Source organism: Oncorhynchus keta, unplaced genomic scaffold (assembly GCF_023373465.1).
Source record: "Oncorhynchus keta strain PuntledgeMale-10-30-2019 unplaced genomic scaffold, Oket_V2 Un_contig_7909_pilon_pilon, whole genome shotgun sequence".
NCBI classification, from domain to species: Eukaryota; Metazoa; Chordata; class Actinopteri; order Salmoniformes; family Salmonidae; genus Oncorhynchus; species Oncorhynchus keta.
This window is the reverse complement of record NW_026289748.1, coordinates 71478-97320: the sequence shown is the minus strand read 5'-3', so window position 1 is coordinate 97320 and position 25843 is coordinate 71478. Positions and strand designations below refer to the sequence as shown.

The window sequence follows — 25843 nt, the reverse complement described above, 5'->3', positions numbered from 1 at the left end:
TACTTTGAAGACGATGTATCAGGCTGTAACACAACATGTGGAATAAGTCCAGGAGTATGAATACTTTGAAGACTATGTATCAGGCTGTAACACAACATGTGGAATAAGTCCAGGAGTATGAATACTTTGAAGACTATGTATCAGGCTGTAACACGACAACATGTGGAATAAGTCCAGGAGTATGAATACTTTGAAGACTATGTATCAGGCTGTAACACAACATGTGGAATAAGTCCAGGAGTATGAATACTTTGAAGACTATGTATCAGGCTGTAACACGACAACATGTGGAATAAGTCCAGGAGTATGAATACTTTGAAGACTATGTATCAGGCTGTAACACAACATGTGGAATAAGTCCAGGAGTATGAATACTTTGAAGACTATGTATCAGGCTGTAACACAACATGTGGAATAAGTCCAGGAGTATGAATACTTTGAAGACTATGTATCAGGCTGTAACACAACATGTGGAATAAGTCCAGGAGTATGAATACTTTGAATACTTTGAAGACTATGTATCAGGCTGTAACACAACATGTGGAATAAGTCCAGGAGTATGAATACTTTGAAGACTATGTATCAGGCTGTAACACAACATGTGGAATAAGTCCAGGAGTATGAATACTTTGAAGACTATGTATCAGGCTGTAACACAACATGTGGAATAAGTCCAGGAGTATGAATACTTTGAAGACTATGTATCAGGCTGTAACACAACATGTGGAATAAGTCCAGGAGTATGAATACTTTGAAGACTATGTATCAGGCTGTAACACGACAACATGTGGAATAAGTCCAGGAGTATGAATACTTTGAAGACTATGTATCTTTGAAATGACTGAAGATTATTATTTGTTTTTCTCAGTTTCCTGGATGTTACTCTACGGAAACTCAGTTACTCTCTCACTTCCTGTTTCACACTTCCTGTTTCCCCTCTGTGTAGAACATGATCTGATTGTTTTGAAAACCCAGAAAAGGAGAGCAGAGTTCTTTAATCAGGAAGGTAAACAGTCGATGTTAATGTCTGTCGCCAGGCTCTGTTGTTGGCTGGGGCTTGTTGGTTTATATTCCATTAGTCATTAAGACATTTATGCATTTGCTTTGTAGATTAAATCAACTTTGCTTGTTTGTCCTCGAATCTGCTGCTCATATATATATTTAACTCAAATAGAAACGCAAATGATTTTAGTTCATTTAAGGAAATCAAATTCATTAGGCCCTAATCGATGGATTTTTACATGACTGGGAATACAAAGATGGTTTTGTTGGGGACATAGACCTTATCTATAGCTGGAGACGGGACCTCTCCTGGTTACCCCAGTCTGTCCCTGGTTACCCCGTCTGTCCCTGGTTACCCCGTCTGTCCCTGGTTACCCCGTCTGTCCCTGGTTACCCCGTCTGTCCCCGGGTTACCCCGGTCTGTCCCTGGGTTACCCCGGTCTGGCCCCCGGTTACCCCGTCTGGGTCCCGGTTACTGTCCCTGGTCTGGCCCCGGTTACCCCGTCTGGCCCCGGGTTACCCCTGTCTGGCCCCGGGTTACCCTCGTCTGGCCCCCGGTTACCCCGTCTGTCCCTGGTTACCCCGTCTGGCCCCGGGTTACCCCCGGTCTGGCCCCGGGTTACCCCCGGTCTGGCCCCGGGTTACCCCCGGTCTGGCCCCGGGTTACCCCCGGTCTGGCCCCGGGTTACCCCCGGTCTGGCCCCGGGTTACCCCCGGTCTGGCCCCGGGTTACCCCCGGTCTGGCCCCGGGTTACCCCCGGTCTGGCCCCGGGTTACCCCCGGTCTGGCCCCGGGTTACCCCCGGTCTGGCCCCGGGTTACCCCCGGTCTGGCCCCGGGTTACCCCCGGTCTGGCCCCGGGTTACCCCCGGTCTGGCAGTGTCATAATGCAGTTCTTTCCCCTCAGCCTCACCAGGAGTCAGCTCTATGGTCTACCTGTGTGGTGAGTGTGTGTGTGTGCGGTGCTCTGAAGTTGAAGCAACAACACTCCAGTATCCAGTATCACTCCCAAGTAGCTCTGGGATTCGTTGATTACTACCTAGTCAGTGTGTGTGAATGTCAGCTGATTGGAGCTGTGGTTTGAGATCATTCAGAAGGCTCTATTGGGTCATTGGTTTGCAGTGCTCTGATTCATTCAGAAGGCTCTATTGGGTCCTTGGTTTGCAGTGCTCTGATTCACCCAGAAGGCTCTATTGGGCGCTTGGTTTGCAGTGCTCTGATTCACCCAAAAGGCTCTATTGGGTCATTAGTTTGCAGTGCTCCCTGATTCACCCAGAAGGCTCTATTGGGTCATTAGTTTGCAGTGCTCCCTGATTCACCCAGAAGGCTCTATTGGGTCATTAGTTTGCAGTGCTCTCTGATTCACCCAAAAGGCTCTATTGGGTCATTAGTTTGCAGTGCTCCCTGATTCACCCAAAAGGCTCTATTGGGTCATTGGTTTGCAGTGCTCCTTGATTCATTCAGAAGGCTCTATTGGGCACTTGGTTTGCAGTGCTCCCTGATTCACCCAAAAGGCTCTATTGGGTCATTGGTTTGCAGTGCTCTCTGATTCACCCAGAAGGCTCTATTGGGCGCTTGGTTTGCAGTGCTCCCTGATTCATTCAGAAGGCTCTATTGGGCGCTTGGTTTGCAGTGCTCCCTGATTCACCCAAAAGGCTCTATTGGGTCATTGGTTTGCAGTGCTCTCTGATTCACCCAGAAGGCTCTATTGGGTGCTTGGTTTGCAGTGCTCCCTGATTCATTCAGAAGGCTCTATTGGGTCCTTGGTTTGCAGTGCTCTGATTCACCCAAAAGGCTCTATTGGGTGCTTGGTTTGCAGTGCTCTGATTCACCCAAAAGGCTCTATTGGGTCATTGGTTTGCAGTGCTCTGATTCACCCAAAAGGCTCTATTGGGTCATTGGTTTGCAGTGCTCTGATTCACCCAAAAGGCTCTATTGGGTCATTGGTTTGCAGTGCTCTGATTCACCCAAAAGGCTCTATTGGGTCATTGGTTTGCAGTGCTCCCTGATTCACCCAAAAGGCTCTATTGGGTCATTGGTTTGCAGTGCTCCCTGATTCACCCAAAAGGCTCTATTGGGTCCTTGGTTTGCAGTGCTCTCTGATTCACCCAGAAGGCTCTATTGGGTCATTGGTTTGCAGTGCTCTGATTCACCCAAAAGGCTCTATTGGGTCATTGGTTTGCAGTGCTCCCTGATTCACCCAAAAGGCTCTATTGGGTCCTTGGTTTGCAGTGCTCCTTGATTCATTCAGAAGGCTCTATTGGGTCATTGGTTTGCAGTGCTCCCTGATTCACCCAAAAGGCTCTATTGGGTCCTTGGTTTGCAGTGCTCCCTGATTCACCCAAAAGGCTCTATTGGGTCCTTGGTTTGCAGTGCTCCTTGATTCATTCAGAAGGCTCTATTGGGTCCTTGGTTTGCAGTGCTCCCTGATTCACCCAAAAGGCTCTATTGGGTCCTTGGTTTGCAGTGCTCCTTGATTCATTCAAAAGGCTCTATTGGGTCCTTGGTTTGCAGTGCTCCTTGATTCATTCAGAAGGCTCTATTGGGTCATTGGTTTGCAGTGCTCTATGATTCATTCAGAAGGCTCTATTGGGTCATTGGTTTGCAGTGCTCTGATTCACCCAGAAGGCTCTATTGGGTCATTGGTTTGCAGTGCTCCTTGATTCATTCACAAGGCTCTATTGGGTGCTTGGTTTGCAGTGTTCTATGATTAAATCATAAATAGAATGATGATAAATGTGGTGATATTATAAGTGAGCCCGATTTGGGCAAACATTTATTCTCACATTGGCCGACTGTTAACACACACTCTCTCCCCTCTCTCTCCCCCCTCTCTCTCCCCCTCTGTCTCTCTCCCCCCTCCCCCTCTCTCTCTCTCTGTTAGGAGGATCGGCGTCGGCGATATCTGATGTAAGTCATAGAAACAATATGGGGGAACACTGGCCCTTAAGGGTGTGTGTTGTGACTGAGTATTGGGGGAGGGGGGGGTGTGTGTGAAGGGTAATATTCTGGCATGTCCTCCAGCTCCAGGTGCCGTCCCTCAGCACCTCCCCCTCCAGTTGGTCCTGGGACCCTGAGGAAGAGAGGAGGAGGCAGGAGAAGTGGCAGGAGGAGCAGGAGCGCCTCCTACAGGTCAGGAAGACATATATCCCTCTTAGTCTGGAACCACACTGAGCAAATACCACTTAGCCTGGAACCACACTGAGCAAATACCACTTAGCCTGGAACCACACTGAGTAAATGCCCACTTAGCCTGGAACCACACTGAGTAAAGCCCACTTAGCCTGGAACCACACTGAGTAAAGCCCACTTAGCCTGGAACCACACTGAGTAAAGCACACTTAGCCTGGAACCACACTGAGTAAATGCCCACTTAGCCTGGAACCACACTGAGTAAAGCCCACTTAGCCTGGAACCACACTGAGTAAAGCCCACTTAGCCTGGAACCACACTGAGTAAAGCCCACTTAGCCTGGAACCACACTGAGTAAAGCCCACTTAGCCTGGAACCACACTGAGTAAAGCCCACTTAGCCTGGAACCACACTGAGTAAAGCCCACTTAGCCTGGAACCACACTGAGTAAAGCCCACTTAGCCTGGAACCACACTGAGTAAAGCCCACTTAGCCTGGAACCACACTGAGTAAAGGCCACTTAGCCTGGAACCACACTGAGTTAAAGCCCACTTAGCCTGGAACCACACTGAGTTAAAGCCCACTTAGCCTGGAACCACACTGAGTTAAAGCCCACTTAGCCTGGAACCACACTGAGTTAAAGCCCACTTAGCCTGGAACCACACTGAGTAAAGCCCACTTAGCCTGGAACCACACTGAGTTAAAGCCCACTTAGCCTGGAACCACACTGAGTTAAAGCCCACTTAGCCTGGAACCACACTGAGTTAAAGCCCACTTAGCCTGGAACCACACTGAGTAAAAGCCCACTTAGCCTGGAACCACACTGAGTAAATGCCCACTTAGCCTGGAACCACACTGAGTAAATGCCCACTTAGCCTGGAACCACACTGAGTAAATGCCCACTTAGCCTGGAACCACACTGAGTAAATGCCCACTTAGCCTGGAACCACACTGAGTAAATGCCCACTTAGCCTGGAACCACACTGAGTAAATGCCCACTTAGCCTGGAACCACACTGAGTAAATGCCCACTTAGCCTGGAACCACACTGAGTAAATGCCCACTTAGCCTGGAACCACACTGAGTAAATGCCCACTTAGCCTGGAACCACACTGAGTAAATGCCCACTTAGCCTGGAACCACACTGAGTAAATGCCCACTTAGCCTGGAACCACACTGAGTAAATGCCCACTTAGCCTGGAACCACACTGAGTAAATGCCCACTTAGCCTGGAACCACACTGAGTAAATGCCCACTTAGCCTGGAACCACACTGAGTAAATGCCCACTTAGCCTGGAACCACACTGAGTAAATGCCCACTTAGCCTGGAACCACACTGAGTAAATGCCCACTTAGCCTGGAACCACACTGAGTAAATGCCCACTTAGCCTGGAACCACACTGAGTAAATGCCCACTTAGCCTGGAACCACACTGAGTAAATGCCCACTTAGCCTGGAACCACACTGAGTAAATGCCCACTTAGCCTGGAACCACACTGAGTAAATGCCCACTTAGCCTGGAACCACACTGAGTAAATGCCCACTTAGCTTTGACTATAGTGATTCAGTGTGGAGCTGCTTCCATTGGACCTGTTCGTGCCCCATGTCTGTTAAGATAAATAACCAATTTTGGGCTAAACTTACCCGTCGTCTCAGAGGAAGCTGATTGGACGGTTGTCTTGTGTGATGTTGTACAGGAGAAGTACCGTCAGGACCAGGAGAGACTGGATGCTGAGTGGCAACAGGCCCAGGAGGAGGCAGGGGTGGAGGGATACAGGCAGGCTGAGGTGAACCCTGATCCTCTACCGTCCAGATGCATCGTGGGATATGTAGTCCCTTGTGTCAAATCATCCACACCGAACATGGAGAGCTCAGGAGAGATGACCAATGGGATCGCTAGCCTTGCCAGTCCTCAGCCAGTCTTGAGCCAGCCCATGCCCTCTGTTGCCCATGTGGCATCCAATCAAAAGGAAGTTGTTTTTGACGAGAGAAGAAGGGAGGAGCCTCGTCCTCAAGAAGGGAGGAACCTGGAAGAGGAGACTGAAGTGGCAGAAGGAGATAATTGGTGAGGAAGACCACATTATTATTTAGCTCTGGTGATGTTTAAAGGCGTCCCTCTGCCCAGTGCATTGTGGGTTGAAAGAAGGAGAAGGAGATAATTGGTGAGGAAGACCACATTATTATTTAGCTCTGGTGATGTTTAAAGGCGTCCCTCTCCCCAGTGGCACTTACTGCCCTGTTCAAGAGAATCAAATCCTTGATGCATTGTGAGTAAATTGTGGCTGACTTATCTACAAATATTGACTAGTTTATGATTTCAAGGTGATTTGTGGACCAGTCAGTCACAACCTTGCTGGTTGCTGTCTGCTGTCTGCAAATTGACTCTGCTGTGATTGTCCTCTCGCCCTGTCCTCTCGCCCTGTCCTCTCGCCCTGTGTCCTGTCCTCTCGCCCTGTGTCCTGTCCTCTCGCCCTGTCCTCTCGCCCTGTGTCCTGTCCTCTCGCCCTGTGTCCTGTCCTCTCGCTCTGCCCTCTCGCCCTGTGTCCTGTCCTCTCGCTCTGCCCTCTCGCCCTGTGTCCTGTCCTCTCGCTCTGCCCTCTCGCCCTGTGTCCTGTCCTCTCGCTCTGTCCTCTCGCCCTGTGTCCTGTCCTCTCGCTCTGTCCTCTCGCCCTGTGTCCTGTCCTCTCGCTCTGTCCTCTCGCCCTGTGTCCTGTCCTCTCGCTCTGTCCTCTCGCCCTGTGTCCTGTCCTCTCGCCCTGTGTCCTGTCCTCTCGCCCTGTGTCCTGTCCTCTCGCCCTGTGTCCTCTCGCCCTGTGTCCTCTCGCCCTGTGTCCTGTCCTCTCGCCCTGTGTCCTGTCCTCTCCCCGCCCTGTGTCCTGTCCTCTCGCTCTGTCCTCTCGCCCTGTGTCCTGTCCTCTCGCTCTGTCCTCTCGCCCTGTGTCCTGTCCTCTCCCCCTGTCCTCTCGCCCTGTCCTCTCGCCCTGTCCTCTCGCCCTGTCCTCTCGCCCTGTCCTCTCGCTCTGTCCTCTCGCTCTGTCCTCTCGCCCTGTGTCCTGTCCTCTCGCTCTGTCCTCTCGCCCTGTCCTCTCGCCCTGTGTCCTGTCCTCTCGCTCTGTCCTCTCGCCCTGTCCTCTCGCCCTGTCCTCTCGCTCTGTCCTCTCGCCCTGTCCTCTCGCCCTGTGTCCTGTCCTCTCGCTCTGTCCTCTCGCCCTGTCCTCCTCGCCCTGTGTCCTGTCCTCTCGCTCTGTCCTCTCGCCCCTGTCCTCTCGCCTGTGTCCTGTCCTCTCGCTCTGTCCTCTCGCCCTGTGTCCTGTCCTCTCGCTCTGTCCTCTCGCCCTGTGTCCTGTCCTCTCGCTCTGTCCTCTCGCCCTGTCCTCTCGCTCTGTCCTCTCGCTCTGTCCTCTCGCTCTGTCCCTCTCGCCCTGTCCTCTCGCCCTGTCCTCTCGCCCTGTCCTCTCGCCCTGTCCTCTCGCCCTGTCCTCTCGCCCTGTCCTCTCGCCCTGTCCTCTCGCTCTGTGTCCTGTCCTCTCGCTCTGTCCTCTCGCCCTGTGTCCTGTCCCCTCGCTCTGCCCTCTCGCCCTGTCCTGGCTGCCTCCTCTGCTGCCTCTGCCTCCAGGTCTGGGGACTCCTATGGTTTCACCCAGCTATCTATAGCTGACAGGTCAGTCAGTACTAGAGACTCCTATGATTTCACCAAGCTAGGGGGCTTGGGAGTGCACCTTTGTGATGACAAACTGTAAATGAATCGTGTGATATTTGTATGACTAGTTGTGCTCAGTGTTTGTATGTGAGTACTGCAGGGTGTTGTCTTGTGTGTGAGTACTGCAGGGTGTGGTGTGTGTGTGTGAGTACTGCAGGGTGTGGTGTGTGTGTGAGTACTGCAGGGTGTGGTGTGTGTGTGTGTGTGGTGAGTACTGCAGGGTGTGGTGTGTGTGTGTGAGTACTGCAGGGTGTTGTCTTGTGTGTGAGTACTGCAGGGTGTTGTCTTGTGTGTGAGTACTGCAGGGTGTTGTCTTGTGTGTGAGTACTGCAGGGTGTTGTCTTGTGTGTGAGTACTGCAGGGTCTTGTGTGTGAGTACTGCAGGGTCTTGTGTGTGAGTACTGCAGGGTCTTGTGTGAGTACTGCAGGGTCTTGTGTGTGAGTACTGCAGGGTCTTGTGTGAGTACTGCAGGGTCTTGTGTGTGAGTACTGCAGGGTCTTGTGTGTGAGTACTGCAGGGTCTTGTGTGAGTACTGCAGGGTCTTGTGTGTGAGTACTGCAGGGTCTTGTGAGTACTGCAGGGTCTTGTGTGTGTGTGTGTGTGTGTACTGCAGGGTGTTGTCTTGTGTGTGAGTACTGCAGGGTGTTGCCTTGTATAACCTGACTTGTGTTTGTTGATCAGGATGAAATCCAAGTCCTCCCCATCGTTGGAGGGTTTCCACAGACAGGAGGTGAAAGGTCAGACTCTGCTGTTGACTGTCCCTCTGTTTAATGAGTGGGTTCCCCATTCCAAACCCAGCCTTGATGTTGATGCACTTTACACCATGTTGGTCAAATCTAACCAGGCCTCATTTAGCTGAGGCCCAGGGAGACAGGGTGGGTAATGACTCTAACCAGGCCTCATTAAGCTGAGGCCCAGGGGTGACTCTAACCAGGCCTCATTAAGCTGAGGCCCGGGGGGTGTGACTCTAACCAGTCCTCTCATGTAGCTGAAGCCCAGGGGGTGGGTAATGACTCTAACCAGTCCTCTCATTTAGCCCAGGGGAGGGGGGTGTAATGACTCGAACCAGTCCTCTCATTTAGCCCAGGGGAGGGGGTGTAATGACTCGAACCAGTCCTCTCATTTAGCCCAGGGGAGGGGGGTGTAATGACTCGAACCAGTCCTCTCATTTAGCCGGGGGAGGGGGTGTAATGACTCGAACCAGTCCTCTCATTTAACCCAGGGGGAGGGGGGAGGGGGGTGTAATGACTCGAACCAGTCCTCTCATTTAGCCCAGGGGAGGGGGAGGGGGTGTAATGACTCGAACCAGTCCTCTCATTTAGCTGAGGCCCAGGGAGACAGGGATGGGGTGGGTAATGACTCCTCACCTTTCTGTGTTGTGATAGAGGGGTTTGTTTTCACCTATTGGTCGTTGGAATAATATTGTTCACTCATTGGACAATGCTCAAGTGACTGTCCTTTTTTTATTGGTCTTTCTGTACGAACTATGATTGGTTATACTGTCGTGACTCTGCTTTCTGGTTGGTTATTAGGCGCTACCAGGGAGGTCGCGAGGAGGAAGCCTCCTCAGAGCATGTCGTTAGTAGAGGCTGAGAGGCAGCAGATCCTGGACGAGATGAGGAAGAGGACGGCTCTGCTGACCGACAACAGCTGGATACGACAACGCTCAACCTCTGACAACAAACAACCAACCAACCGGAGAGGGCCTCTGAGGAGGTAGGAGGGGGTGGTCAACACATTAACCAGAGGTAGGAGGGGGTGGTCAACACATTAACCAGAGGTAGGAGGGGGGTCAACACATTAACCAGAGGGGGGGGGTCAACACATTAACCAGAGGGGGGGTCAACACATTAACCAGAGGGGGGGTCAACACATTAACCAGAGGGGGGTCAACACATTAACCAGAGGAGGGGGGTCAACACATTAACCAGAGGTAGGAGGGGGTCAACACATTAACCAGAGGTAGGAGGGGGGGTCAACACATTAACCAGAGGTAGGAGGGGGAGTCAACACATTAACCAGAGGGGGGGGGAGTCAACACATTAACCAGAGGTAGGAGGGGGGTCAACACATTAACCAGAGGTAGGAGGGGGGGGGGGTCAACACATTAACCAGAGGTAGGAGGGGGTCAACACATTAACCAGAGGTAGGAGGGGGGGGGTCAACATTAACCAGAGGTAGGAGGGGGGTCAACACATTAACCAGAGGTAGGAGGGGGAGTCAACACATTAACCAGAGGTAGGAGGGGGAGTCAACACATTAACCAGAGGGGGGGTCAACACATTAACCAGAGGTAGGAGGGGGGTCAACACATTAACCAGAGGTAGGAGGGGGGTCAACACATTAACCAGCGAGGGCCTATAGGAGGAGGGTAGGAGGGGGTTGTCAACACATTAACCAGCGAGGGCCTATGAGGAGGTAGGAAGGGGGGGTTGTCTACCCATTAACCAGCGAGGCCTCTGAGGAGGTAGGAGGGGGGTTGTCTACCCATTAACCAGCGAGGGCCTCGTAGGAGGGGGGGGTTGTCTACCCATTAACCGGAGGTAGGAGGGGGTTGTCTACCCATTAACCAGAGGTAGGAGGGGGTTGTCTACCCATTAACCAGAGGTAGGAGGGGGTTGTCTACCCATTAACCAGAGGTAGGAGGGGGTTGTCTACCCATTAACCAGAGGTAGGAGGGGGTTGTCTACCCATTAACCAGAGGTAGGAGGGGGTTGTCTACCCATTAACCGGAGGTAGGAGGGGGTTGTCTACCCATTAACCAGCGAGGGCCTCTGAGGAGGTAGGAGGGGGGGGGTTGTCTACCCATTAACCAGCGAGGGCCTCGTAGGAGGGGGGGGTTGTCTACCCATTAACCAGAGGTAGGAGGGGGTTGTCTACCCATTAACCAGAGGTAGGAGGGGGTTGTCTACCCATTAACCAGAGGTAGGAGGGGGTTGTCTACCCATTAACCGGAGGTAGGAGGGGGTTGTCTACCCATTAACCGGAGGTAGGAGGGGGTTGTCTACCCATTAACCGGAGGTAGGAGGGGGTTGTCTACCCATTAACCGGAGGTAGGAGGGGGTTGTCTACCCATTAACCGGAGGTAGGAGGGGGTTGTCTACCCATTAACCGGAGGTAGGAGGGGGTTGTCTACCCATTAACCGGAGGTAGGAGGGGGTTGTCTACCCATTAACCGGAGGTAGGAGGGGGTTGTCTACCCATTAACCGGAGGTAGGAGGGGGTTGTCTACCCATTAACCGGAGGTAGGAGGGGGTTGTCTACCCATTAACCGGAGGTAGGAGGGGTTGTCTACCCATTAACCGGAGGTAGGAGGGGTTGTCTACCCATTAACCGGAGGTAGGAGGGGTTGTCTACCCATTAACCGGAGGTAGGAGGGGGTTGTCTACCCATTAACCGGAGGTAGGAGGGGTTGTCTACCCATTAACCGGAGGTAGGAGGGGTTGTCTACCCATTAACCGGAGGTAGGAGGGGGTTGTCTACCCATTAACCGGAGGTAGGAGGGGGTTGTCTACCCATTAACCGGAGGTAGGAGGGGGTTGTCTACCCATTAACCGGAGGTAGGAGGGGTTGTCTACCCATTAACCGGAGGAGGTAGGAGGGGTTGTCTACCCATTAACCAGCGAGGGCCTATGAGGAGGGGGAAGGGGTGGGTCATTTGGACCGTTCCTCTCTCTACGTGACCTCTTATCTGACCTCTCCATCTGTCTTCTCGACAGGTACGACTCTCTGGACAACCTTCCCTCTTCCACCACCCTGCTCTCTAACCCCCAATGCCCCCACTCCTCCCTGGGTTTCTCCGCCCCGTACCGCCCCCCCTCCTCCCGGCACAGCATGGGTGTGGCCCTGGGGGTCACTCCAACGGGACCCAGAAGCACAGCCCTACCTGGCCCCGCCCCTTCAGCACATCTTCCCCCGCCCAACACCGGAGAGGAACCCGCCACCGGCGAATCACGACCAGTCTCACAGCAGCACCACCGGTAATGGACCAATCAGGGCTTGTGTTGTATGTTTAAAATGTACAGTGCATTTTGAAAGCGTTCAGATCAGAGCCCTTGACTTTGTTACATTACAGCCTTGTTCAAAAATGGATGAAATCGTTTTTTCTAATCCCCCCTCATCAATCTACACACAATACCCCATAATGACATCACAATACCCCATAATGACATCACAATACCCCATAATGACATCACAATACCCCATAATGACATCACAATACCCCATAATGACATCACAATACCCCATAATGACATCACAATACCCCATAATGACATCACAATACCCCATAATGACATCACAATACCCCATAATGACATCACAATACCCCATAATGACATCACAATAACCCATAATGACATCACAATAACCCATAATGACATCACAATACCCCATAATGACAAAAAAATTTTGAACGTTTATTAAAGATTACACATTTACCTAAGTATTCAGACCCTTTAATCAGGACATTGTTGAAGGCATCTTTGGCAGCGATTACAGCCTCAAGTCTTCTTGGGTATGACGAGAGAGCTGTCCCGAAGCCACTGCTGTGTTGTCTTGGCTGTGTGAACTTTAACTACAGTCAGAGGTCCTGAGCACTTCGCTCCGTTCATCTTTCCCTCGATCCAGACAGGTCTCCTAGTCCCTGCCGTTGAAAAACATCCCCTCAGCATGATGCTGCCACCACCAAGCTTCGCCGTAGGGACGGTGCCAGGTTTCCTACGGACGTGATGCTGCCACCACCAAGCTTCGCCGTAGGGACGGTGCCAGGTTTCCTACGGACGTGATGCTGCCACCACCAAGCTTCACTGTAGGGACGGTGCCAGGTTTCCTACGGACGTGATGCTGCCACCACCAAGCTTCGCCGTAGGGACGGTGCCAGGTTTCCTACGGACGTGATGCTACCACCACCAAGCTTCGCTGTAGGGACGGTGCCAGGTTTCCCTACGGACGTGATGCTGCCACCACCAATGCTTCACTGTAGGGACGGTGCCAGGTTTCCCTACGGACGTGATGCTACCACCACCAAGCTTCGCCGTAGGGACGGTGCCAGGTTTCCTACGGACCTGATGCTGCCACCACCAAGCTTCGCCGTAGGGACTGTGCCAGGTTTCCTACGGACGTGATGCTGCCACCACCAATGCTTCACTGTAGGGACGGTGCCAGGTTTCCTACAGACGTGATGCTGCCACCACCAAGCTTCGCCGTAGGGACGGTGCCAGGTTTCCTACGGACGTGATGCTGCCACCACCAAGCTTCACTGTAGGGACGGTGCCAGGTTTCCTACGGACGTGATGCTGCCACCACCAAGCTTCACTGTAGGGACGGTGCCAGGTTTCCTACAGACGTGATGCTGCCACCACAATGCTTCACTGTAGGGACGGTGCCAGGTTTCCTACGGACGTGATGCTGCCACCACCAAGCTTCGCCGTAGGGACGGTGCCAGGTTTCCTACGGACGTGATGCTGCCACCACCAAGCTTCACTGTAGGGACGGTGCCAGGTTTCCTACGGACGTGATGCTGCCACCACCAAGCTTCACTGTAGGGACGGTGCCAGGTTTCCTACGGACGTGATGCTGCCACCACCAAGCTTCGCCGTAGGGACGGTGCCAGGTTTCCTACGGACGTGATGCTGCCACCACCAAGCTTCGCCGTAGGGACGGTGCCAGGTTTCCTACGGACGTGATGCTGCCACCACCAAGCTTCGCCGTAGGGACGGTGCCAGGTTTCCTACGGACGTGATGCTGCCACCACCAAGCTTCACTGTAGGGACGGTGCCAGGTTTCCTACAGATGTGACGCTTGGCATTCAGGCCAAATAGTTCAATCTTGGTTTCATCAGACCAGAGAATCTTGTTTCTCATGGTCAGAGTCCTTTAGGTGCCTTTTGGCAAACTCCAAGCAGGCCTTTCACTGAGGAGTGGCTTCTGTCTGGCCATTCTACCATAGAGGCCTGATTGGTGGAGTGCTGCAGAGATGGGAGAACCTTCCAGAAGGACAACCATTTCCACAGAGAAACTCTGGAGCTCTGTCAGATTGACCATCTGGTTCTTGGTCACCTCCCTGACCAAGGCCCTTCTCCCCCGATTGCTCAATTTGGCCGGGCGCCCAGCTCTTGGAAGAGTCTTGGTGGTTCCAAACTTCTTCCATTTAAGAATGATGGAGGCCACTGTGTTCTTGGGGACCTTCAATGCTGCAGAATTTGTGGGTACCCTTCCCCAGATCTGTGCCTCGACACAATCCTGTCCCGAGCTCTACGGACAATTCCTTTGACCTCATGGATTGATTTTTGCTCTGACCTTATAGACAGGTGTCTTTCCAAATCATGTCCAATCTATTTAATTTACCACAGGTGAACTTCCAATCAACTTGTAGACAGATCTTTAGGATGATCAATAGAAACAGGATGCACCTGAGATAAATTTCAAGTCTCATAGCAAATTGTCTGAATACTTCTGTAAATAAGGTGTTTCTGTGTTCGTAAAGTGTCTAAAAACTTGTGTTCCCTTTGTCACTATGGGGTCTTGTGATGTCACTATGGGGTCTTGTGATGTCACTATGGGGTCTTGTGATTAGATTGAGGAAGAAATCATGTTGGCAGGCTGTAATGTAACAGAATGTGGATGAAGTCGAGGGGGGGGTGAACACTTTCCAAATCCACCATCTTTGAGTTTCAGTGCTGTCGTCTCCTCATACAGTCTGATCCCTGAGAGGAGAATGAGAGCATTGGTAACGAGGATGAATGCATGATAAACAGTCTCTGGAACAGAGAACGGGCTTCATGCAAATACAATAAGTCATCATAATACAAGGGACTTTGTGAAAATAAAAAAGCCAATTTCAGTTTTTATCTTCGTGGTGAACTTGAAACTCATCGTCCAGCCGTATACCAAGGCATTCAATGGATGTTCCCCAGACCTTGTGGATCAGTCTGATCCCCCTCTCATCTTACCCCCAGACCTTGTGGATCAGTCTGGTCCCCCTCTCATCTTACCCCCAGACCTTGTGGATCAGTCTGGTCCCCCTCTCATCTTACCCCCAGACCTTGTGGATCAGTCTGGTCCCTCTGATCCCCCTCTCATCTTACCTCCAGACCTTGTGGATCGGTCTGATCCCCTCTCATCTTACCCCCAGACCTTGTGGATCAGTCTGGTCCCCTCTCATCTTACCCCCAGACCTTGTGGATCAGTCTGGTCCCCCCTCTCATCTTACCCCCAGACCTTGTGGATCAGTCTGGTCCCCCTCTCATCTTACCCCAGACCTTGTGGATCAGTCTGATCCCCCTCTCATCTTACCCCCAGACCTTGTGGATCAGTCAGTCATCCCCCTCTCATCTTACCCCAGACCTTGTGGATCAGTCAGTCATCCCCCTCTCATCTTACCCCCAGACCTTGTGGATCAGTCTGATCCCCCTCTCATCTTACCCCCAGACCTTGTGGATCAGTCTGATCCCCCTCTCATCTTACCCCAGACCTTGTGGATCAGTCTGATCCCCCTCTCATCTTACCCCCAGACCTTGTGGATCAGTCAGTCATCCCCCTCTCATCTTACCCCCAGACCTTGTGGATCAGTCTGGTCCCTCTGATCCCCCTCTCATCTTACCCCCAGACCTTGTGGATCAGTCTGGTCCCTCTGATCCCCTCTCATCTTACCCCCAGACCTTGTGGATCGGTCTGATCCCCTCTCATCTTACCCCCAGACCTTGTGGATCAGTCTGATCCCCCTCTCATCTTACCCCCAGACCTTGTGGATCAGTCAGTCATCCCCTCTCATCTTACCCCCAGACCTTGTGGATCAGTCAGTCATCCCCCTCTCATCTTACCCCAGACCTTGTGGATCAGTCAGTCATCCCCCTCTCATCTTACCCCCAGACCTTGTGGATCAGTCTGATCCCCTCTCATCTTACCCCCAGACCTTGTGGATCAGTCTGATCCCCCTCTCATCTTACCCCCAGACCTTGTGGATCAGTCAGTCATCCCCCTCTCATCTTACCCCCAGACCTTGTGGATCAGTCTGATCCCCTCTCATCTTACCCCCAGACCTTGTGGATCAGTCTGATCCCCCTCTCATCTTACCCCCAGACCTTGTGGATCAGTCAGTCATCCCCTCTCATCTTACCCCAGACTTTGTGGATCAGTCTGATCCCCCTCTCATCCCGTGTGTTCCCTCTCTCCCTCCAGAGTGCTGACTTCTCGTCAGGTGTGTTCAGTGTGTGTGTGTCCTATGGGCAGAGGGGCTGCCATGGTCATTGAGACCCTGAACCTCTGCTTCCATCTGGCCTGTTTTCAGGTGAGTCTGGTCTGGACCTCCATTCACCTGGTTGGAGGAGAGGTCCTCTACAAAACCTGTCAGCACACTACATCACCCTTCACAGTCAGCTACAGAGCCCAGGTGAAGCCAGTCAGTCAGCTACAGAGCCCAGGTGAAGCCAGTCAGTCAGCTACAGAGCCCAGGTGAAGCCAGTCAGTCAGCTACAGAGCCCAGGTGAAGCCAGTCAGTCAGCTACAGAGCCCAGGTGAAGCCAGTCAGTCAGCTACAGAGCCCAGGTGAAGCCAGTCAGTCAGCTACAGAGCCCAGGTGAAGCCAGTCAGTCAGCTACAGAGCCCAGGTGAAGCCAGTCAGTCAGCTACAGAGCCCAGGTGAAGCCAGTCAGTCAGCTACAGAGCCCAGGTGAAGCCAGTCAGTCAGCTACAGAGCCCAGGTGAAGCCAGTCAGTCAGCTACAGAGCCCAGGTGAAGCCAGTCAGTCAGCTACAGAGCCCAGGTGAAGCCAGTCAGTCAGCTACAGAGCCCAGGTGAAGCCAGTCAGTCAGTCAGCTACTGAGCCCAGGTGAAGCCAGTCAGTCAGTCAGCTACTGAGCCCAGGTGAAGCCAGTCAGTCAGTCAGCTACTGAGCCCAGGTGAAGCCAGTCAGTCAGTCAGCTACTGAGCCCAGGTGAAGCCAGTCAGTCAGTCAGCTACTGAGCCCAGGTGAAGCCAGTCAGTCAGTCAGCTACTGAGCCCAGGTGAAGCCAGTCAGTCAGTCAGCTACAGAGCCCAGGTGAAGCCAGTCAGTCAGCTACTGAGCCCAGGTGAAGCCAGTCAGTCAGCTACTGAGCCCAGGTGAAGCCAGTCAGTCAGCTACAGAGCCCAGGTGAAGTCAGTCAGTCAGTCAGCTCAGCTACAGAGCCCATTAGCTCATGCTGGTAATGCTAACTCTCTCTCTCCACATGGTGGTAGGGCTGGTAATGCTAACTCTCTCTCCACATGGTGGTAGGGCTGGTAATGCTAACTCTCTCTCTCACATGGTGGTAGGGCTGGTAATGCTAACTCTCTCTCTCTCTCACGGTGGTAGGGCTGGTAATGCTAACTCTCTCTCCTCCCGCGGTGGTAGGGCTGATAATGCTAACTCTCTCTCGCCACATGGTGGTAGGGCTGGTAATGCTAACTCTCTCTCGCCACATGGTGGTAGGGCTGGTAATGCTAACTCTCTCTCCTCCCGCGGTGGTAGGGCTGGTAATGCTAACTCTCTCTCTCTCCACATGGTGGTAGGGCTGGTAATGCTAACTCTCTCTCTCCACATGGTGGTAGGGCTGGTAATGCTAACTCTCTCTCTCTCTCTCTCTCTCCACATGGTGGTAGGGCTGGTAATGCTAACTCTCTCTCTCTCCACATGGTGGTAGGGCTGGTAATGCTAACTCTCTCTCTCTCTCACATGGTGGTAGGGCTGGTAATGCTAACTCTCTCTCGCCACATGGTGGTAGGGCTGGTAATGCTAACTCTCTCTCCACATGGTGGTAGGGCTGGTAATGCTAACTCTCTCTCTCTCCACATGGTGGTAGGGCTGGTAATGCTAACTCTCTCTCTCCACGGTGGTAGGGCTGGTAATGCTAACTCTCTCTCTCCACGGTGGTAGGGCTGGTAATGCTAACTCTCTCTCGCCACATGGTGGTAGGGCTGGTAATGCTAACTCTCTCTCGCCACATGGTGGTAGGGCTGGTAATGCTAACTCTCTCTCCTCCCGCGGTGGTAGGGCTGGTAATGCTAACTCTCTCTCTCTCCACATGGTGGTAGGGCTGGTAATGCTAACTCTCTCTCTCTCTCCACATGGTGGTAGGGCTGGTAATGCTAACTCTCTCTCTCTCTCCACATGGTGGTAGGGCTGGTAATGCTAACTCTCTCTCTCTCCACATGGTGGTAGGGCTGGTAATGCTAACTCTCTCTCTCTCCACATGGTGGTAGGGCTGGTAATGCTAACTCTCTCCTCCACGGTGGTAGGGATGGTAATGCTAACTCTCTCCTCCACGGTGGTAGGGATGGTAATGCTAACTCTCTCTCTCTCTCTCACGGTGGTAGGGCTGGTAATGCTAACTCTCTCCATGGTGGTAGGGCTGGTAATGCTAACTCTCCTCCTGCGGTGGTAGGGCTGGTAATGCTAACTCTCTCTCCACGGTGGTAGGGCTGATAATGCTAACTCTCTCTCTCTCTCCACGGTGGTAGGGCTGGTAATGCTAACTCGCTCCTCCCGCGGTGGTAGGGCTGGTAATCACTGGTTGAATGATGCTAATCAGTGTTTTAGTTGATTCTCCTGATTCAGTCCGTCTTCTCCTCTCCCTCAGTGTGTGGACTGCAGGTGCCGACTTGGAGGGTCAGAGGTCAGAGCCCAGATCAGAATCAGCAACGGGAAGCCTTACTGTGACCCCTGCTACATCCGACTCAAGTGTAAGTCATTTCTACAGAACCTAAAGGAGTCCGATAAGAATCCCCCATGAATCCAGGTCATTTTACCCTGCTGGCCCGTTCTACTGGTCCACCTGCTCTGTCGGTCCCTGCACCTCATTTTACTCTGCTGGCCCGTTCTACTGGTCCACCTGCTCTGTCGTTGCACCTCATTTTACTCTGCTGGCCCGTTCTACTGGTCCACCAGCTCTGTCGTTGCACCTCATTTTACTCTGCTGGCCCGTTCTACTGGTCCACCTGCTCTGTCGTTGCACCTCATTTTACTCTGCTGGCCCGTTCTACTGGTCCACCTGCTCTGTCGTTGCACCTCATTTTACTCTGCTGGCCCGTTCTACTGGTCCACCTGCTCTGTCGTTGCACCTCATTTTACTCTGCTGGCCCGTTCTACTGGTCCACCTGCTCTGTCGTTGCACCTCATTTTACTCTGCTGGCCCGTTCTACTGGTCCACCTGCTCTGTCGGTCCCTGCACCTCATTTTACTCTGCTGGCCCGTTCTACTGATCCACCTGCTCTGTCGGTCCCTGCACCTCATTTTACTCTGCTGGCCCGTTCTACTGGTCCACCTGCTCTGTCGGTCCCTGCACCTCATTTTACTCTGCTGGCCCGTTCTACTGGTCCACCTGCTCTGTCGTTGCACCTCATTTTACTCTGCTGGCCCGTTCTACTGGTCCACCTGCTCTGTCGGTCGTTGCACCTCATTTTACTCTGCTGGCCCGTTCTACTGGTCCACCTGCTCTGTCGTTCCCTGCACCTCATTTTACTCTGCTGGCCCGTTCTACTGGTCCACCTGCTCTGTCGTTGCACCTCATTTTACTCTGCTGGCCCGTTCTACTGGTCCACCTGCTCTGTCGGTCCCTGCACCTCATTTTACTCTGCTGGCCCGTTCTACTGATCCACCGGCTCGGTCCCTGCACCTTTTTAATGAGAACATACCTGACATGAATATGATGAATGTCTATTTGGAGAGAAGGTGGGACTGCCATTTTGGAAGTCCTGTCCATGTACTCTGTAATTAGATGATGTGTCATTACTACATCAGATGTTTTTATTAGATCAGACATAATCAGATGTTCTCTATCAACCTTTCAGCCCACCTTGCCACCTCCCTGTGACCAGAATGCATTGCAGCAGATTGAGGAAGAGACGACGACGAGGGGCGACATCAACCTCAAACATGACGGTGGAGATCTTGACTATGACCTCGTGTTGACCACGTATTTAGAGCTGGTTGACCTTTCTTTTAGGGAACAATGTACCGATTTATACTATTGGCTTGTGACTCAAATGGCTTGCTGTTCCCTACATAGTGCACTACTACCCATAGGGCTCTGGTCAAAAGTAGTGCATTATGTAGGGAATAGGGGGCAGTTTGGGACATGTCTCAAAGATTCAGTTTTGGTGTTCTTCCTAGATAATTAACTACTATACATGTCCACATACCCTATGTCTCTGACTAAGATGCAGTTTTGTTGTTCTTCCTAGATAATTAACTACTATACATGTCCACATACCTTATGTCTCTGACTAAGATGCAGTTTTGGTGTTCTTCCTAGATAATTAACTACTGTACATGTCCACATACCTTATGTCTCTGACTAAGATGTAGTTTTGGTGTTCTTCCTAGATAATTAACTACTGTACATGTCCACATACCTTATGTCTCTGACTAAGATGTAGTTTTGGCGTTCTTCCTAGTTAATTAACTACTCTACTTGTCCGTAGCTTTTAATATGCAATCGATGGCTATCCACAACAATAGCTGGACACGTGTAGTTAAGAGCTATAAGGGAGTTTTAAATCACAGTTGTACTTGGGATTTGTTTTTTTCTTGTTGATGAAGTAAATTGATAAATGAGGCTCTATTAAATGAATCTAATAAATGTGAGTGTTGTATTGGAGATACTTCTCTATTGTTTTTTCTTGTTGATGAAGTAAATGAGTTTTTTCTTAAATAGTTAGATTGTATTCTTTTGTTTGTTGAAATATGTTAAGATTTATTTTTGTATTTTTCATTTTTTGAGATGACTAAAATATTAGTAGCTCAAACGAGTGTTAGAAAAAGGACTTCTCACATGTTTATGGTCACGTCACTGAAACTCTGCGGTTGGAAGCAGGGAGGCTTGTTGTAATGACTCACTGATGTATAAAGGGGCCTCGTTTAAAAGGAATTTACCCTCTAAACTGTTTAATGTTTGTAAATAAAAAGGACCAGGTGTTGAGCATTTAATCTGTGTATTCTAAATACGGACAGAGGCAGGTAGCCTAGTGGTTGGTGTAGAGGAGGCAGGTAGCCTAGTGGTTGGTGTAGAGGAGGCAGGTAGCCTAGTGGTTGGTGTAGAGGAGGCAGGTAGCCTAGTGGTTGGTGTAGAGGAGGCAGGTAGCCTAGTGGTTGGTGTAGAGGAGGCAGGTAGCCTAGTGGTTGGTGTAGAGGAGGCAGGTAGCCTAGTGGTTGGTGTAGAGGAGGCAGGTAGCCTAGTGGTTGGTGTAGAGGAGGCAGGTAGCCTAGTGGTTGGTGTAGAGGAGGCAGGTAGCCTAGTGGTTGGTGTAGAGGAGGCAGGTAGCCTAGTGGTTAGAGTGTAGAGGTGGCAGGTAGCCTAGTGGTTAGAGTGTAGAGGAGGCAGGTAGCCTAGTGGTTAGAGTGTAGAGGAGGCAGGTAGCCTAGTGGTTGGTGTAGAGGAGGCAGGTAGCCTAGTGGTTAGAGTGTAGAGGAGGCAGGTAGCCTAGTGGTTAGAGTGTAGAGGAGGCAGGTAGCCTAGTGGTTGGTGTAGAGGAGGCAGGTAGCCTAGTGGTTGGTGTAGAGGAGGCAGGTAGCCTAGTGGTTGGTGTAGAGGAGGCAGGTAGCCTAGTGGTTGGTGTAGAGGAGGCAGGTAGCCTAGTGGTTGGTGTAGAGGAGGCAGGTAGCCTAGTGGTTGGTGTAGAGGAGGCAGCTAGCCTAGTGGTTGGTGTAGAGGAGGCAGGTAGCCTAGTGGTTGGTGTAGAGGAGGCAGGTAGCCTAGTGGTTGGTGTAGAGGAGGCAGGTAGCCTAGTGGTTGGTGTAGAGGAGGCAGGTAGCCTAGTGGTTGGTGTAGAGGAGGCAAGTAGCCTAGTGGTTAGAGTGTAGAGGTGGCAGGGTAGCCTAGTGGTTAGAGTGTAGAGGAGGCAGGTAGCCTAGTGGTTGGTGTAGAGGAGGCAGGTAGCCTAGTGGTTGGTGTAGAGGAGGCAGGTAGCCTAGTGGTTAGAGTGTAGAGGAGGCAGGTAGCCTAGTGGTTGGTGTAGAGGAGGCAGGTAGCCTAGTGGTTGGTGTAGAGGAGGCAGGTAGCCTAGTGGTTAGTGTAGAGGAGGCAGGTAGCCTAGTGGTTGGTGTAGAGGAGGCAGGTAGCCTAGTGGTTAGAGTGTAGAGGAGGCAGGTAGCCTAGTGGTTGGTGTAGAGGAGGCAGGTAGCCTAGTGGTTGGTGTAGAGGAGGCAGGTAGCCTAGTGGTTGGTGTAGAGGAGGCAGGTAGCCTAGTGGTTGGTGTAGAGGAGGCAGGTAGCCTAGTGGTTGGTGTAGAGGAGGCAGGTAGCCTAGTGGTTGGTGTAGAGGAGGCAGGTAGCCTAGTGGTTGGTGTAGAGGAGGCAGGTAGCCTAGTGGTTGGTGTAGAGGAGGCAGGTAGCCTAGTGGTTGGTGTAGAGGAGGCAGGTAGCCTAGTGGTTGGTGTAGAGGAGGCAGGTAGCCTAGTGGTTGGTGTAGAGGAGGCAGGTAGCCTAGTGGTTGGTGTAGAGGAGGCAGGTAGCCTAGTGGTTGGTGTAGAGGAGGCAGGTAGCCTAGTGGTTGGTGTAGAGGAGGCAGGTAGCCTAGTGGTTGGTGTAGAGGAGGCAGGTAGCCTAGTGGTTGGTGTAGAGGAGGCAGGTAGCCTAGTGGTTGGTGTAGAGGAGGCAGGTAGCCTAGTGGTTGGTGTAGAGGAGGCAGGTAGCCTAGTGGTTGGTGTAGAGGAGGCAGGTAGCCTAGTGGTTGGTGTAGAGGAGGCAGGTAGCCTAGTGGTTGGTGTAGAGGAGGCAGGTAGCCTAGTGGTTGGTGTAGAGGAGGCAGGTAGCCTAGTGGTTGGTGTAGAGGAGGCAGGTAGCCTAGTGGTTGGTGTAGAGGAGGCAGGTAGCCTAGTGGTTGGTGTAGAGGAGGCAGGTAGCCTAGTGGTTGGTGTAGAGGAGGCAGGTAGCCTAGTGGTTGGTGTAGATGAGGCAGGTAGCCTAGTGGTTGGTGTAGAGGAGGCAGGTAGCCTAGTGGTTGGTGTAGAGGAGGCAGGTAGCCTAGTGGTTGGTGTAGAGGAGGCAGGTAGCCTAGTGGTTGGTGTAGAGGAGGCAGGTAGCCTAGTGGTTGGTGTAGAGGAGGCAGGTAGCCTAGTGGTTGGTGTAGAGGAGGCAGGTAGCCTAGTGGTTGGTGTAGAGGAGGCAGGTAGCCTAGTGGTTAGAGTGTAGAGGTGGCAGGTAGCCTAGTGGTTAGAGTGTAGAGGAGGCAGGTAGCCTAGTGGTTGGTGTAGAGGAGGCAGGTAGCCTAGTGGTTAGAGTGTAGAGGAGGCAGGTAGCCTAGTGGTTGGTGTAGAGGAGGCAGGTAGCCTAGTGGTTGGTGTAGAGGAGGCAGGTAGCCTAGTGGTTGGTGTAGAGGAGGCAGGTAGCCTAGTGGTTAGAGTGTAGAGGAGGCAGGTAGCCTAGTGGTTGGTGTAGAGGAGGCAGGTAGCCTAGTGGTTGGTGTAGAGGAGGCAGGTAGCCTAGTGGTTGGTGTAGAGGAGGCAGGTAGCCTAGTGGTTGGTGTAGAGGAGGCAGGTAGCCTAGTGGTTGGTGTAGAGGAGGCAGGTAGCCTAGTGGTTGGTGTAGAGGAGGCAGGTAGCCTAGTGGTTGGTGTAGAGGAGGCAGGTAGCCTAGTGGTTGGTGTAGAGGAGGCAGGTAGCCTAGTGGTTGGTGTAGAGGAGGCAGGTAGCCTAGTGGTTGGTGTAGAGGAGGCAGGTAGCCTAGTGGTTGGTGTAGAGGAGGCAGGTAGCCTAGTGGTTGGTGTAGAGGAGGCAAGTAGCCTAGTGGTTAGAGTGTAGAGGTGGCAGGGTAGCCTAGTGGTTAGAGTGTAGAGGAGGCAGGTAGCCTAGTGGTTGGTGTAGAGGAGGCAGGTAGCCTAGTGGTTGGTGTAGAGGAGGCAGGTAGCCTAGTGGTTAGAGTGTAGAGGAGGCAGGTAGCCTAGTGGTTGGTGTAGAGGAGGCAGGTAGCCTAGTGGTTGGTGTAGAGGAGGCAGGTAGCCTAGTGGTTGGTGTAGAGGAGGCAGGTAGCCTAGTGGTTGGTGTAGAGGAGGCAGGTAGCCTAGTGGTTGGTGTAGAGGAGGCAGGTAGCCTAGTGGTTGGTGTAGAGGAGGCAGGTAGCCTAGTGGTTAGAGTGTAGAGGAGGCAGGTAGCCTAGTGGTTGGTGTAGAGGAGGCAGGTAGCCTAGTGGTTGGTGTAGAGGAGGCAGGTAGCCTAGTGGTTGGTGTAGAGGAGGCAGGTAGCCTAGTGGTTGGTGTAGAGGAGGCAGGTAGCCTAGTGGTTGGTGTAGAGGAGGCAGGTAGCCTAGTGGTTAGAGTGTAGAGGAGGCAGGTAGCCTAGTGGTTGGTGTAGAGGAGGCAGGTAGCCTAGTGGTTGGTGTAGAGGAGGCAGGTAGCCTAGTGGTTGGTGTAGAGGAGGCAGGTAGCCTAGTGGTTGGTGTAGAGGAGGCAGGTAGCCTAGTGGTTGGTGTAGAGGAGGCAGGTAGCCTAGTGGTTGGTGTAGAGGAGGCAGGTAGCCTAGTGGTTGGTGTAGAGGAGGCAGGTAGCCTAGTGTGGTTGGTGTAGAGGAGGCAGGTAGCCTAGTGGTTGGTGTAGAGGAGGCAGGTAGCCTAGTGGTTGGTGTAGAGGAGGCAGGTAGCCTAGTGGTTGGTGTAGAGGAGGCAGGTAGCCTAGTGGTTAGAGTGTAGAGGTGGCAGGTAGCCTAGTGGTTAGAGTGTAGAGGAGGCAGGTAGCCTAGTGGTTGGTGTAGAGGAGGCAGGTAGCCTAGTGGTTAGAGTGTAGAGGAGGCAGGTAGCCTAGTGGTTGGTGTAGAGGAGGCAGGTAGCCTAGTGGTTGGTGTAGAGGAGGCAGGTAGCCTAGTGGTTGGTGTAGAGGAGGCAGGTAGCCTAGTGGTTGGTGTAGAGGAGGCAGGTAGCCTAGTGGTTGGTGTAGAGGAGGCAGGTAGCCTAGTGGTTGGTGTAGAGGAGGCAGGTAGCCTAGTGGTTGGTGTAGAGGAGGCAGGTAGCCTAGTGGTTGGTGTAGAGGAGGCAGGTAGCCTAGTGGTTAGAGTGTAGAGGTGGCAGGTAGCCTAGTGGTTAGAGTGTAGAGGAGGCAGGTAGCCTAGTGGTTGGTGTAGAGGAGGCAGGTAGCCTAGTGGTTGGTGTAGAGGAGGCAGGTAGCCTAGTGGTTAGAGTGTAGAGGGAGGCAGGTAGCCTAGTGGTTGGTGTAGAGGAGGCAGGTAGCCTAGTGGTTGGTGTAGAGGAGGCAGGTAGCCTAGTGGTTGGTGTAGAGGAGGCAGGTAGCCTAGTGGTTGGTGTAGAGGAGGCAGGTAGCCTAGTGGTTGGTGTAGAGGAGGCAGGTAGCCTAGTGGTTGGTGTAGAGGAGGCAGGTAGCCTAGTGGTTGGTGTAGAGGAGGCAGGTAGCCTAGTGGTTGGTGTAGAGGAGGCAGGTAGCCTAGTGGTTGGTGTAGAGGAGGCAGGTAGCCTAGTGGTTGGTGTAGAGGAGGCAGGTAGCCTAGTGGTTGGTGTAGAGGAGGCAGGTAGCCTAGTGGTTGGTGTAGAGGAGGCAGGTAGCCTAGTGGTTGGTGTAGAGGAGGCAAGTAGCCTAGTGGTTAGAGTGTAGAGGTGGCAGGTAGCCTAGTGGTTAGAGTGTAGAGGAGGCAGGTAGCCTAGTGGTTGGTGTAGAGGAGGCAGGTAGCCTAGTGGTTAGAGATTAGAGGAGGCAGGTAGCCTAGTGGCTAGAGTGTAGGGGAGGCAGGTAGCCTAGTGGCTAGAGTGTAGGGGAGGCAGGTAGCCTAGTGGCTAGAGTGTAGGGGAGGCAGGTAGCCTAGTGGCTAGAGTGTAGGGGAGGCAGGTAGCCTAGTGGCTAGAGTGTAGGGGAGGCAGGTAGCCTAGTGGCTAGAGGAGGCAGGTAGCCTAGTGGCTAGGGGAGGCAGGTAGCCTAGTGGTTAGGGGAGGCAGGTAGCCTAGTGGTTAGGGGAGGCAGGTAGCCTAGTGGTTAGGGGAGGCAGGTAGCCTAGTGGTTAGGGGAGGCAGGTAGCCTAGTGGTTAGGGAGGCAGGTAGCCTAGTGGTTAGGGAGGC

At 52.6% G+C, this 25843-nt stretch overlaps 1 protein-coding gene across 3 annotated transcripts; it reads left to right on the top strand.

The window, feature by feature from the left end:
• Positions 1-533: 533 nt before the first annotated feature.
• LOC127926602 (LIM domain only protein 7-like) lies at positions 534-20449 on the top strand. 3 transcript variants are annotated; one of them, XM_052512035.1, is made up of 11 exons: positions 539-1006; positions 3886-3911; positions 4026-4133; positions 5830-6197; positions 7749-7793; positions 8515-8570; positions 9366-9549; positions 11553-11813; positions 16014-16122; positions 18431-18533; positions 19641-20449. In XM_052512035.1, the coding sequence occupies exons 1-11, from the start codon at positions 838-840 to the stop codon at positions 19661-19663; spliced, it is 1452 nt and encodes a 483-aa protein (XP_052367995.1). In that variant the 5' UTR covers positions 539-837; the 3' UTR covers positions 19664-20449. The 3 variants fall into 3 exon arrangements, with proteins under 3 accessions (XP_052367994.1, XP_052367993.1, XP_052367995.1); XM_052512033.1 differs by lacking the exon at positions 16014-16122 and having other exon boundaries at positions 536-1006; XM_052512034.1 differs by lacking the exons at positions 7749-7793; positions 16014-16122 and having other exon boundaries at positions 534-1006.
• Positions 20450-25843: the final 5394 nt, after the last annotated feature.

Bases quoted from the DNA above. Each gene is read 5' to 3' on its own strand.
- LOC127926602 (XM_052512033.1), top strand. From the start codon at position 838: ATGACTGAAGATTATTATTTGTTTTTCTCAGTTTCCTGGATGTTACTC. The intron at 6,198-7,748 runs GTGAGGAAGACC...CTCTGCCTCCAG, and splicing joins GTGGCAGAAGGAGATAATTG to GTCTGGGGACTCCTATGGTT. The intron at 18,534-19,640 runs GTAAGTCATTTC...TCAACCTTTCAG, and splicing joins CTGCTACATCCGACTCAAGT to CCCACCTTGCCACCTCCCTG.